Source organism: Arvicanthis niloticus, chromosome 21, assembly GCF_011762505.2.
Source record: "Arvicanthis niloticus isolate mArvNil1 chromosome 21, mArvNil1.pat.X, whole genome shotgun sequence".
In the NCBI taxonomy this organism is placed as follows: domain Eukaryota; kingdom Metazoa; phylum Chordata; class Mammalia; order Rodentia; family Muridae; genus Arvicanthis; species Arvicanthis niloticus.
In genome coordinates this window covers 25,457,470-25,471,639 of record NC_047678.1, presented here as the reverse complement: position 1 = coordinate 25,471,639, position 14,170 = coordinate 25,457,470, and the positions used below count along the sequence as shown (strand labels likewise).

The 14,170-nt window shown below is 44.3% G+C and overlaps 1 protein-coding gene across 7 annotated transcripts in view; it reads left to right on the top strand.

Annotated features, from left to right (window-relative positions):
• The window catches only part of Nek11 (NIMA related kinase 11), a 221,282-nt gene that overhangs the window by 129,246 nt on the left and 77,866 nt on the right, over positions 1 to 14,170 (top strand). For all 7 annotated transcript variants that reach the window (XM_076917996.1, XM_076917994.1, XM_076917995.1 and 4 more), the window contains one exon: positions 13,561 to 13,721. In XM_076917996.1, coding sequence (XP_076774111.1) covers positions 13,561 to 13,721 — 161 coding nt within the window. The remainder of the gene's footprint in view (positions 1 to 13,560; positions 13,722 to 14,170) is intronic.

Below are 14,170 nucleotides of genomic sequence, written 5' to 3'. Positions count from 1 at the left end.
GTCAATATGTAAAGAATTCGGCCCAAATCAGGAAAGAAAGGGAAAAGCAGGAAGTGGTGGAGGTGGACATATACTGAGCTCACTGAGACTCTGGGTGACTTGGAACTTGGCCTGGGTTAAAATCCACTGGGCAGATTAGTATGTAAATGAGTATTAGTATGTAAATGAGAGGCAAGCAAGAGAGCTGGTCCAAGAGTCAAGAGCAAGAAGCAGGTGGAGATGTGGTTCTGGATGAGAAGTTGAGGCACATTTATGATGGAGGGCAAAAGCATTGCGCCCCCTCCCTGTGCTCAGTGAAGGTGTGTAGTGGCAGTGGCAGAGTTGAGAAGCCAGATGGGAACATCCCAACAAAGCTGAATGGAAGTCAAATAAATGCCAGGGAAATTCCCCTAGTACAGAAGCCCGGCCACTAGCCCCCATTGGAACCTGACCATTTCCTTATGTTCAGCCTCCTAGCATTGGCTCCGTGGGAGGAGAGCATTCTTGGGCCACCACCTGCTTTGCCAGTGCTCAAGGAGAGAGGTAACTGCCTGTTTAAAAAAAAAAATCCCTTGTCCCTAGCTCACAGAGGCTCTCTGGGAACACCTGCACTGTTCCCTGCTATTGTCCTTAGAGAGCCATGAGCTTAGGTTTGTGGGACTGCACTGGGCCTTTCAGAAAAGGAACCCTCCTAGAAATCATCTCAGAGACATTTTCTTTCTCGAGAGCCTCATCCACGGCAGGTAGCTTTTTCAAAAGTTGGAAGTAATTTCCGGCTATTGTAAGAGGGCTGCTGGAGGGAGGCTTGTCAAGATTCTTGTTTTGTCTTTATTGGTTTTTTACTGGTGTGCCGTTTGCCCTGAGATGCCTATTGTTACCCCAGTCACCAAGAAAAAGTGATTTTTAAAGTTAATTTTAAGTTTTATCTTCATGCATATGGAGCCCACAGATACCAGAAGAGGGTATATGATCCCTTGCAAGTGAAGTAACAGATGGTTGTGAGCTACCATGTGGGTGCTGAAGACTGAACCCAGGTCCTCTGCAAGAGCAGCGAGCTCTCCTTAACCACTTAGCCATCTCTCCAGCCTCCCCCAAACCCCCTAAAGTGAGTTTTGGTTACCAAGCTTTTGTGCCAATACTTTCTGCATGGTATGACACAGCACAAGACATGCTGCCTGCCAAAACAGGGCTCCAGCTGAAGATCCCCAAATTAGGGAGACCCTTACTCAAGTCTCAGGAAATCGCGGCCACCCAAGAACTCTCGAAAGACACGGTACCTGGATGCAATCAGCAGAGGCTTTATTAGGGAAGTTGGCCAGCGGTCAAACCACAAGCTCTCTCTCAAGAGCAAGGTTTGGCCCCAAGTGACGGGTTAAGGGGTCTTTTAAAGAGGAAAACCACAAACCAGGGGAGTGAGGAGGGGGTGAGGGGTTGTCAAGGATGCATAACATAAGAATAGCAAAACATTCCAGAGGAACCCACCCTGAATGGTTTATAGTCCTGAAAATTACTCCGTACGCTCATTCTTCTCAAAAATGTGGTTTCACCATGTCACTGCCCTACCCTGTCATTTACCAACTATTTATTAACTATCTCTCACTAGCTCCAGCCGTAGAGCCACAGCCCTGTCATTGTGTTTTTACCACCTGAATGACTTTCATCCTTTACAGCCAGTTCCTGAAACTGGCCTGGCTTGTTTCAGAGAAAATTTTCCATGTCCCTAAAAGAACTTAAAAAGCATCTATATATGTATATATTCTATAAAAATGATTTTTATAATTTTTCATTCTTCACAGCCACCTGTAGAGCAGCCTGTAAACCTGGTCCTGCCCATGGTGGACATTGAATCTCCATCTGAGCATGCTCCCCAGTGAGGCTTGAAAACCCCAGGCTAAGTGAAGGCAGACAGGACAGAAATCTGCCAGAGGGTTGTAGGTAGGACACCACAAACACTTCCAGAAAAAGCTTTCTGAGGCAGAAGACTGGTTCTGACATTAGTTAGGGGCTTGTTAAGAACTGAATAAATACCCCTACCTACATGTGATCAGGAAGTTCCAAGGCACTCCTCAGTACTGGAAGTAACCTAACATCTGCTTCTGACAACTTCATTTTCTAAGTCAGAAAGCAAGCTGAAGAGACCACTCCAGCAAATCCTGTGATGGTTTGTTACAGGTTTAGCTGGCAAGGCTAGTAATAATCAGGTTTCCTCAAACACCGGTCTATATGGTGCTAGTAATGTGTTTATTCAATCCTTTTTAAATCAGCAGATTTGAATAAAGCATAATGTGAGTGGGTCTTACCCAATCAAAGAGAGAATTCAGACCCAAGCTTCCACTAGACTTAAGAGTACAGTACTAGCCCTTCCCTGAGTCTCCAGCCTGCTGCTTGCTGCCTGCCCCATAGTCTATCCTGTGGACTTTGGGAATTGTCAGTTTCCATAATTGTGACAATATGAGGTAATCCTGAAACTCGTTCTTAACTCACACACTTCGAGTCTGTCTTTTCCCTCTCTCCTCCTCCCTGTCTCTCCTATCATTCTGTCATCGATTTGTAAAATGTATAAGACACACGTATTCCTATTTATTCTCTGAGACTATGAGAAGCCAACTGTTTCCAGGTTTCATAGCCATGAAATGTTTCCTCTCCCCTGATCCCTTTGAGCCCATCAACATTTTACCAAGTTACAAAGAGGCAAATGCCAGCTTTATGACAGGAAGTTGTAAACTCAATCAGAAATGTGTGCCCTAATTGATGTGTGCAGTGGGAACCTTCCAGAGTACCATGCCCACGCTCTCTGGGTAGCAGGCTCCCCCATGTATTCCACTGTGGTCCCTGCTCATCTTGTGCATTAAGCATTCATATAGGTGGACAGAGAATGTCCCACACCAGCAAGCCTCTTCTGGAAGCTTCTTTCTGCCTCCAGCTGCTGAGTTAGCAGAGGAGCTGCTAGTGGGAGACAAGTTCTCCAGGAAACAAGATGGAAAAGAGAGAATGTGGACTAAGGGTTTCATCAAAGGGGAAATCCTGGCTGGTTCACAAGACTCTGTCAATCAACACGTCGTCAAACACACTTCATGTATGTGAAAGAAGCTGTTAGTGAGTAAGCACAGCCACCATGAAATAAGAAGGGGGAGCAGACGCCTTATTCTGTAGCAATGCAGAGTGTTAAACTTCATGCAAGTGTTAGTTATAGTACTGTTTCTAGACAAATGTTCGTTGGGCAGGAGTAGGAAGTCGTGGTTTATTTGTTCACTATCCACAGTGTGGTTGCTTGGGCCAGCAGCATCTCTGTCATCCCAGACATGTCAGAGATGCATGAATCCAAATGTTGCCAAAGGTCTCGGGTCACTTTTGCATACCATTTGAAATGAGATGCATACTGTCATACCTTTCCATTCCCCAGTAGGGCTTTAGGAGGTAGATAAGGCATGAGACTGTAGCCCTCATGATAGTATTAGCACCTTTGTAAACAGACACAAAATAACTTGTCTTCTGTCTCTTTGCTTCCTGTCATGTAAGAAGATAAGAGAGGAGGGCTGTCTACAAATAACAAGAACCCTTATCAGATACCAGTCTGCCAGCACCTTAATCTTAGACTCCCGAGGCTTCAGAACTATAACAATTAGTTCTGTATTTAAGCCACATACTCCACAATTCTGCTATAAAAGCCCAGAGTGACTGCAATGCCAATCCACCCATTCCTCCAGCCATGAGTCATTGCACCTGAGAGCACAGGAATGCCTTTGATCATCTCCCCCACACTCTGGGTGTTGGGCTGCTGAACCCCATGGTGTGGATGAGACATCTAAGGCCCAGAGAACTTAACCCAGTTGCTTAAAGCCTCCAAAGTAAAGTGTCAGGTGTCCGCAAATGCCATAGAGCCATTGTGCCAACTCTCAGGCCACTGAGCAATCTATTGTATTGCCCCTTAGAGAGTGGATATCCCAGCCCTTGTTCCTTTCTCTGAATCTGGTAGGGAAAAGACAAATTTTGTCCAGTTGTTTTGGCTTTTGCTCTGCAAAGAAGAAAGAAAAAAAATGTTCAGAGAAATGTTATAGTTTTGCCTAAGGGAGAATCGGTTTGACACATAAGATAAAAATCACAGGCTCTAGAGCTTAAGGGAGACCTATTTCCAAAATGATCAAGTAGCCTCACTCTACCCCCACCCCTTCCCTCTCTTCCTCCCTCCCTTTTCTCCTCCCTCCCTTTCCTCTCCGGGGTTCTTCCTGTGTATAAAGAGAATGGAGGGCCCTTAGGTATCTCAATCAAATATAGAGATGTCCCTTTGAATAAAATGGTAGAGCCTGATGTCCTATATGTATATGAAAGGTACTGTACTGTACTTGATTTAGCCCTCCATACTGAAAGGGTCATGAATATGCATTCTGGCTAAGAAAATCTCTTCTCTTCACAGTCTCATGTGCGATGCTGTAGGCTAAGCTAATCAGTGCAGTTAATTTTAGCCCTAGTTTTGAGGGTTTATTTTAGAAAAGGTCAGGGTGCTCACCTATAGCTCATTATAGCACCCAGAGAGGAAAGAATGGGAGAGATAAAAAACCGAGCAGCTGTTAGCAGCTCCCACCCCCAAAACTTGAACTGCATCGTTTCGGTTTGATGTTTTAGTTCCATGTGCAGTTGCTGATAGTTTGACAAGATGCACTTGATTATTGTCACACCATGTGGTAGGTGGCTTCTAGTGGGACTTGGGTGGTTCGTAGGGCACTTTTCCCTGAGGTAGAGGGTGGGATTGAACCCAAAGACAGATACTCTGCAAAGAGAAGTGTATTCTGCGAAGGGAGGTAGAGAAGCCATCTCATTTCCATGTGGAAAATTCTTTGATGTGGCTCTGGCCCAGGGCTGGCATGGGATGGAGTCACTCTCTCCCTCCCACTAAGTCTAAGGCAGGTCCTGGGGTTTCATATTCCTCTGCAGGGGTGGGAACTGGTGCTGGTGGGTAGTGTGCTGGCTGGGGGGAAGAGCAGAGGGTAAGAGAAGTGAAGTAAAAACACATTTCAGGGCTGAAACTATAGGCTGTGGACCAGCAGGGGAAGTGGTAGAGACCAGACATTCTAGCGCATGGCATTGGTGGAATACCCTCGAACTTTGTCACGTGTGACAACTAAGCTCATGGAATGAGCTGTTGTGACTGAAATCGTTGTTTAATTTTAATAATTGTAAGTTAAGTAGCCGTGTTGGCTGGTGGCTACAATTCTGATAGGAAAATTCTAGAAGGACTAGCACATTAAGGAAATGAAGTTGGGAAACAGGAGGTGAGGGCAGAGAAAAACACAGAGTTCAGGTTACAAAGTCAAATGTCTGCAAGGCACTAGAAACAAACCAGGGCCGAGGATGAAGCTCAGTGGTAGAGCATACCCTCTGCACACGTGCTCATGCACACACACACACACACACACACACACACACACACCTATCTGCCTGCCTCTGCCTGGACCCAGGACCACCCAGTCAAAATCTCTTTGACTGTGTCTGTAAAGGAAAGCTGTCAAATTTTTTATTAGGAGGCCAGGCTGGGAAAGCAGGCTATAACCTGCTGATAGAAAGGCCAAACTGAGATTTCTGTCCTGAGTTCTGTTGGCAGTGAGGGCTCACTGAAGGAGTTGGTGTTTTCGGCAAGATTTGCAGCCCACTGTGTAAGAGCATGGAGGTGTGAGACGGGGAGCTCTCAGAGCTGGCTGTTAAAGCTATATGGACCATGCATTTTCCTCTCAGCCAATGAGTGTGTTTATGTCACTGGAGGCCCCCACATTCTCCACTGGACTATACATCAGTCTAAATTGTTCCTTGGCAAATGTGTTGCCGCAAGCGCCAGTCCCACTAAATGGTACAGTGATTGAAAATTGCAATCCCTTCCCACAGGCCCAGAAGAGGGCGCTTTGTAATGAAATACAGAGGCAGCAGCCATTTGCAGTGTGGAGTAACTGCCTCTCTGGGACTTCCACAATGGGCCCACAGTGTCACTAAAAGGCAGGCTCACCAAGAGAAGGAATGATGGCTGCCTTTATTGCAGGGGCCCCTTTATTCTCCGTGGCTTCTGAACCGGGTGAGTAATTCTAATGGCCGACGATGTCAGGAACTGGGACACCCTGAGAATTGTCTCAGTCCCAGCTGATGATTCACCAAACAGCCCAGACGAACCATCTCCTGGTTCACAGCAGGGGAGAGATGGTTTACAAAAACTAAAAACAAAAAACAAACCCACATTAGTTTCAAGTTTAGAAATTGATAAAATCCCTTTTCTCAGTCAGCCGAGTTTCAGAGTCTTTTTCTTCAGGTCGTATGGGCAAAGTTGTGTGCTGTCCAGGGGTGGGACATCGAGTGTCCCATTGGCTAAGGGGAGAATGAAGGATGAGGGTTTAGGAAACATTTTGATGGAGTTTGATGGTGTCTACGGACAGGCTATCTCTCTCTGGGGAGTGTTTGTCTACAGCTGTTCTGTCTCTATCAGTGCCTTTATCTACTGATAATGATTCAGCTAGATATCTGCGCCCCCCCCCCCGGCAGACTGCAGAAGCACCTAGAAAATCCCACAGTCTGCTATGAGTTGTATCACACTCTAGGGTGACTTTGGCTTAGACCTTGAACTTGAAGGGTCTGCGGGATGGGGCTGTAAAATGTAGTATGAAACTACGCTCAGCAGCTCTTTGTCTCAGTGTTCTACTGCTGTGAAGAGACACCACGGCCATGGCAACTCTTATAAAGGAGAAGATGTAACTGGACTGGTTCACAGTTGCAGAGATTTAGTCCATTAGTCATGGCAGAATGCAGGGCATCACAAGGGCAGGGATGTGCTGGAGATGTAGCTGAGATCCACATCCAGAGCAACAGGCAGCAGCAGGAGCAAGACACTGGTTGAGCATTTCGAACCTCAGCACTGCCTCTAACAAGGCCACGCCCACTCCAATAAGGTCACACCTCCTGATCTCTGTCCAGTCCCATCTCTCCCTTCTGACCACACATTTAAGTATTTGAGCCTGTGCAGGCCATTACTATTCGAACTGCCACACTGTTGTCACCAACACTTGGGATTGTCAACACACAAAGACTTTTCTCTTTATTTTCTCTCACAGTGTGGGTAAGTTCAGCCTATGGCCAGTTGTTTCTGTTATAGTGTGGGACCCATGGTGAGTCAGCAAATCATATGGGGAACACATGACAGGGCTATTTACCCCATGGCAAGAACATGAAAGAGCAAGGAAGAGACTGGAACCACCATGTCCTTGGGGAATATGCCTTCAGTGACCTGAGACCTGTCAACGGAATCCTGCGTATTAAAAATTCCATTGCTTTCTATTAACTTTATGGGTCAGGACCAAGCCTCCAACACATGGACTTTTAAGGGACATTTAATATCCAAACTACACTATCTGACCGATACATTCAGAGCATGCAAGAGAAAAGATGGAGTGGGAGTGAACTCCAGTGGCACCTTCCTCCCCACTCCCTCTCCAATGACGCTTCCGAGAACCTTCCAGTGGGATGCAATGATGCAGTCCACAAGCCCACACCTTTTAGAGATCCTAGGACTCTTTTATTTGTGAGTATCTTCCTTGAGCCAACATGGTGGTGCCACAGTGATCAAGACAAGCATGGATCTGCCCTCCTGGGCTCATAGGTTGTTAGGGACATTATTTTAATTTGAACAGACATTAAGTGACAGTTTTGTACTGAACTTGTAGTGCACATCAGACTCACCTGGAGGGATTGTTGAAACACACTATGTTTTATGGTACTGGGGATTGAACCAAGAGCCCTATGAAGTACTGTGCCATCGAGCTCCATCCCCAGCACACATTGTATTAATTAAATAGGTCAGGGTTGGTGATGGGCTTAGAACTTGTATTTCTGTTGAGATCCAGGGTGCTGCTACTCTTTGTACAGGACATATAGGTGGTTGGAATCACTTGGGATAATAATAGATGAACAGGTGGAGATTGTCCTTCTGAATATCTGTGTTTGGGCTAATGAGATGGCTCAGAGCATAAAGTGTTTGCAGTGTGAGGACTGGAGTTTGGATCTTCAGCACCCACATAAAAGCCAACCGGGCATAATGTCTGCCTTTAATCTCAGAGTCCCCAAAGTGGAAACAGACAGATCTCCGAGACAAGCTAGCTAGAGCTGAATCAGTCAACTCCAGGTTCAGCAGAAGACTCTGTCTCAGAAAGGAATCAGGGAGTGACTGAGAAAGACAACTGAGTCCAACACACACACACACACACACACACACACACACCCCTACACACATGAGCATTTACAGAAGGCTATTCCCTGATTTAGTCTGCAGCATCATACAGAAAAACTAGTTCTTTAAGAAAAGTTCTGTATTGTAGATCTTATTCCTTTAGAAGTACAGAGAGCTGGTCTAACAATATATGAAACAACAGAGGCTTTTATCTGACCTATCACCTCTATGCCAGTTTCTCCTCCAATGCTCAGTGTGATAGTCTTACTTCTCCATGTTGGCAGCATCATTACAAGTGCAGCATTTCGGACCCCACCCAGCCTGATGAACTGGAGTTCTTGGGGGGGGAGCCTTGTTTTAACTGGATGACTAGATGACTCTCATGCACTTGCGAATCTGACCCATCAGAGATAGAGAAGTGAGTGCCTCTGGGTGGGGCCCTGGCACTCAGCTCCTGTGAGATGACCTCCTCCCACACCTTATTGTCTGGTGTCTTTCAGAGCTTCTGGAGGACAGTCATGACTTTTTAGCAGCAAAGATGAACATTCCTTATTCACTGTAAAATGACACCAACCCAGAAGCTGGGGTTCAGGTTGTTTACTTTCTAGCTTCATGGTTATGGTGTGCATCTTTGTGACCTTTCTCTGATATTAGCCTGTCTGAGCTTTCACTTTCCTTATCTGAGCAATGGTCCAAAAAAAGATAATCTAGGTCTAACTTGAAGACTTGATACAGCCGTCAGTGGAATAATAGTTGTGAATGTGCCTTTAAAATCACACAGTGCTGTGCATAACCTGAGGCTGCTCACCATTCACTTCCATTATTCCTGTTCACAAAGTAGAAACACTGTCTCATTGTTTACATCACCATAGAGATCGGAAGCAATTGAGGCCACAGAGAGCACAGCTTCAGCGCCTCTAAAGTAGGTGGTTTCTGCTCATGGTTTGCTTTAGCATATAAAGAGTGGAGTTGTAGGGCTAGGATAGGATCACATGTCATTTATTACAGTGATTCTGTATGCTTTACTTGATATGAAGATACTAAGATACTTTTACTTGAATAGTTGTTATCAGGTATGGCAGCATCCACATCAGCTTGGAACTTCATAGAAATGAAAATTGTGGGGCTGGAGAAATGGGTCAGTGATTAAGAGTACTTGTTGATCTTGCAGAGTACCTGAATTCAGTTCTTAGCACCCAAGTGGTTCAAAGCCAAGTATAACTCCAGCTCCAAGATATTCAGTGCCTGCTTTTGGCCTTGGAAGTTACCTGTATATGCTTGTGCAGTCACATGTATACACACACACACAATAAACAAACAAACAAACAAACAAACACTCTCATGTGCTACCCAGGAGTACCAAATCAGCATTTGGGGGGTTGGAAACTAGCGCTGTGTACTAATTAGCAAGTCCTATAGGTGACCCTAGTACTCTGTCATCTTAGAAGGAATTTGTTTAGGTCTTGACTGAAGTATCTGACAAAGGCCACCCTTTCTGCGGAACTAGATAATAGCTTCTCTTTCCCTCAAGTATGGATTTGTGACACTGGTGTCCAAGCTCGGACAGCCATTATTGGATTCCTTCATAAGAATGCCCTGTCACTGCCCACCCAGCACAGGAGAAATCTGGAATGTGTCTGTTACGAGGCTCACTTCAGGGTGTGAGGAAATTAAAGCTATTTATCACAGTCTGTTTTTCCCTCAGTGACAGGAGAAATGAGCCTTAGCCGAACAAGGCTTCAAATTGGGCTCGCTACAGAAAAACATGCAGCTTGACAAACACACTTGAGTCAGGCTTACATTTGTTTTGATTCTCCCATTTGAAAACAATTCCATTTCTCAGCAGCACCAAGGTAGTGTGCTATGCTCAATAGACACTGCAGATGGAGCCATCCCAGGCTGTCCCGTGAATCAGGTATGGGTAGCATAAATCCTGACCCTTGACCACTCTTTCCTTGTTAGATCATAGGTTCAAGAGGGTAAAATACTAAGGCTGTTTGTGCACAGTAAACCCTGTTATAGGAGGATGGAGATGGTATTGTTTGCAAGAGAAAAATGTCTGAGTTGTAAAGGTATGACATGGCCAGCCGCACAGAAACACACACTCTTCATTTGAGTATTGTTTATGTTCAAAGCAGTCAATAACCACAATAAAGATCATATAACCTATGAAGTCTACAGTTTGACTAGCAAGCCTTTCACTCCCATGTCCTCCTGAGCTGTTTGAAGAGAATTTAGAGACCCTCGTAAAGTAGAGGAATGATGGGAGAGAATGAAGTGCCCGTGGGTCTCTGTGGAGGCCAGCACAAAGGAAACCAATGGGACATCATTTCACACTGTGCCTTTGAGTCAGTTCTGAAAACCTATACAGACTGATTATATTTAAAATAAAGAACATTTTACATTTGGTATGTAACTATAATTGTCTGATATATTTCTTCCTGATGTTGGATATTAACAGGCAAAATCAAAATGTTTGCCACACTGTATAGCTTCTGATAGCAGCTGATGTTCATTGAGTAAAATACTGTAACATGAATACCTTGTTTCTGTTACTCCATTGATTCTCACAATAACCCCAGAGGTAGATAATCATCTGTAGCTTATAGATGAGAAAACCACAAAGTTGAATTGGTACCCAGTGCTATGGAGCCACTGTTAGTCTTGATGGCTGGACACATCTTGTTGATGCAGAAGCCAGCATTCTAAGTCATTATGTTTTAAACTACAGATTGAAAAGTCACCTTTTTGTGAGTTGCTTACATCTTTTTGAAATGTACTAGAATGAATAGATTAGAATGGTAAATACCAAAGTGCCACTGGTAGTTTAAGTGGATAGGTCATTATTCCTGAAAATTTTGTTTTATTCCTAAAGATTTTAAGTGTGCACACAAATGTAAACACACTCCTGCAAACTGGGCAATGATGTAAACCTGCTGTACCATGTCACACTCAAGTTTGAAAGCAAAGGAAGGGAAGGGGAGATGAAAAGGAGGAGGAGAAGGGAGAAGGAATGAGAAAGTGAATTAGTAAATGGCTGTAAAAAGAGGCAGAGAGACAGAGGAAGGAGGGGAAGTAGAGGCACCAATGAGGGAACAGACAATTCTGAGAGAGATGGGGGTTCCGGGTCAGGTGAGGAAGGAGCAGAGGAGGAAGTTATGTGAGAGGCATGTGGTTCTGTGTATAAGTAATTTATTCATCAGATGTAATTGTCATCTCAGGGGCCTACTGCTAAATAAGCTCACACTTTCTAGCTCCTTCTGGACTCTGACTGGCTGGTTCAGCTCAGATGTTCTGTCCCAAACTCCTTTCCAAGCTGACTAGTTCAAAGCAGTTTCTCTTGGCTTCTTAATGAATTGCTCTACTTGGCTTCAGACTAACTCTGGAAATCTCTTCTAGTCTTCTGTCTCCTCATTCTCTGTCTTGTTCTGTCTTCGCATGCAACCTGGCCACCTGTCTCTGTAAAACTGCTCCAGTAAAACTGTCTTCTCGCTTTCTTTCTCTTTTCCCCTCCCTCCCTCCCTCCCTCCCTCCCTCCCTCCGTCCCTCCTCCCTCCCTCCCTTCCTCCCTCCTTTCCTTCCTCCCTCTCTCCCCCATTTCTCTGCGCTGTTCTTTTAAGAAGCCTCTCTTTCCTAAGAGTTGGGTATATGCTGTCTGGCATATACCCAACATCTTTCTCTGAGTCATCACTTTGTCTGCTCAGTCAGATGTCACTTTCAGACATAAATAGGTAAGTAGGTAGATAGATAGATAGATAGATAGATAGATAGATAGATAGATAGATAGAAAGAAATGATATAGATCTATAGATAGGTATGTATGGAAGAAAACAGGCTGGGATTAAATGACAGAGCTTGTAAGTCCCACCCTAAGAACTGTCAAAAGCTGTTAGAAATATATGTAATTTTTGTCACTGAGATAATTTTGATCCACTGTAGAGCCTCTTGTGTTTTGCATCGAAAGTATAGGCAGCAAGAATATTGTGAAGTTTTCCTTCTGGAAGCTGGCATGATGGCTCAGTGGATGAGCCTGACAAACTGACTTTGATCCTCAAGCCCCACATGGTGGAAGGAAGAGAGCAGACTCCCACAAGATGTCCTTTCACCCCACATGGACACAGCTGTGTGCCCTTAAAACCTTGTCTTCTTTTGCTGGATAAATTTACAGCCCATGTTCTATTTTAAAGAATTATGAGTCAGTTAATGGAAAGCCCATTTTTTTTACAGATATACAAACTGAGTGGAAGTTCTGTGACATTTCCTTGTATACAAATGGATGTTTTCATAAGCAGTTTATTATGGGGTCTGAAAGTCACATGACTAGAGAGTACCCTTATATTAGTTTTACTGAGGAAAACAGAGCTCTGTAAATGTAAGCATCCTGCCCAGAATTTTATATACAAGCAGGCAGAGGTTGTGTTAAACTGATTTTCTAACACTATATGACACATTTTCCCACCAGAGAGAACAAAGTAGCAATGGGTTAAAAAATCACATCCTGTGTTGCAAGTGAGAACAATAATTCTGTTTATAAGTCAGAATGCTGCAAAGCCCAACCTGGCTGCAGTATAATACCATTATGTAACTTCTTCCTCTCCCAGGCAAAGGTATTTTTCTATTGCCAGTCCCCATTAGTAAATTAGAGTGTCCAATTCTGTGCCCCCCATAGCCCACCCTTGGCCTATCTTTGTTGATATTGTTATGTGCGCCAACTCTGTTTTAGTCAGTAGAGATACTATGCCAAGTAACTTGGGTAATTGGTACCAGCTTCCAGCTTACACAGATAATCTTCCCTTTTCTTTTTTCTTTAAAATAAATGCTCTGTGCGGGTGTGAATATAGCCTAATGGAGCAAACTCCATTTGAAAAGCCTAAATCCATAGCCTGTTAGAAAAGAATTGTGATGTCTTCCCCAGTTTGGCCAAACATCATTGTTATATATTCTATCCATGTTGTTTTATCTCACCACTGACAAAAAAAAAAAAAAAAAACCAACTTCCAGAAGAATATTAACACAATCTCCTTCCCACTTTCTCAGATACAAAATTTTGTGAGTTGCATAACAGGGCCCTGCTCTGGTTTCTCATCTTTATTTTCCCCTGACTCCCTTTGTTTTTAATAAGGACTCATATAAAAGCTGCAGAGGAGATCATGTACTCTCATCTCATGGCTTTGTTCTCCTAAACTTCAAAGGTTAGTGTCCTTCTTCCTACTGGTTTAATTTCGCTGAGTGATGACTGTATCCAGAAGACAATTTTAGGAAGCTAGGAGTCAGCACTGTACCCCAAGGAAGCTTTTCCAGTGCCAATCTCTGGATATATGCAAGGGCCCTAGCTCACCACAACTTCCATGATTGTGATCGTTGCTTATTTTCTATTTCAGAGATCCCAGAAGACCCACTTGTTGCTGAACAATATTATGCTGATGTATTTGATTCCTGTTCAGAAGACAGTGAGGAGCAGGAGGAAGAAATGGTATTCTCAGAAGCAGGGAGAGAAATGAGAGAGGAGGAATTCTTATCTGTGTACAGAACAAACCAACAGGTACAGCCCCTCCTGCTCTAGCCAGAAGAGATATAGCTGTCCGTGGTGCTGAATGGACTCTGGACTCAGGCTAAGAAAGAGCAGAGGAAGTCTTGAGCCTGGAGTTGGCATCAAGTTGCTCAGGACCACTAGGGTCTTTTAAATGGTTCCATGAACAGAATCCTTTCTTTCAAGGGAAGGCCCCCATAGAATTATAAGACTCTGATCAGGATCCTGTTAAGAGGGGAAGGGCTAGGCTAGTCAGTGTAGGAGGGCAGGCTGTCACACACATTGCAGTGCCTGCCCACTGGGGAGGCCCTCTGTACACCCTGTAAGTGCTGCAGGTGTCTCTCTCACAGGCACAGTAGGTTTTGGGGGGGATTTTTTTTGTTTGGTTGGTTGGTTGGGTTTTTTTTTGTTTTTTTGTTTGTTTGTTTGTTTGTTTGTTTTTTTGAGACAGGGTTTCTCTG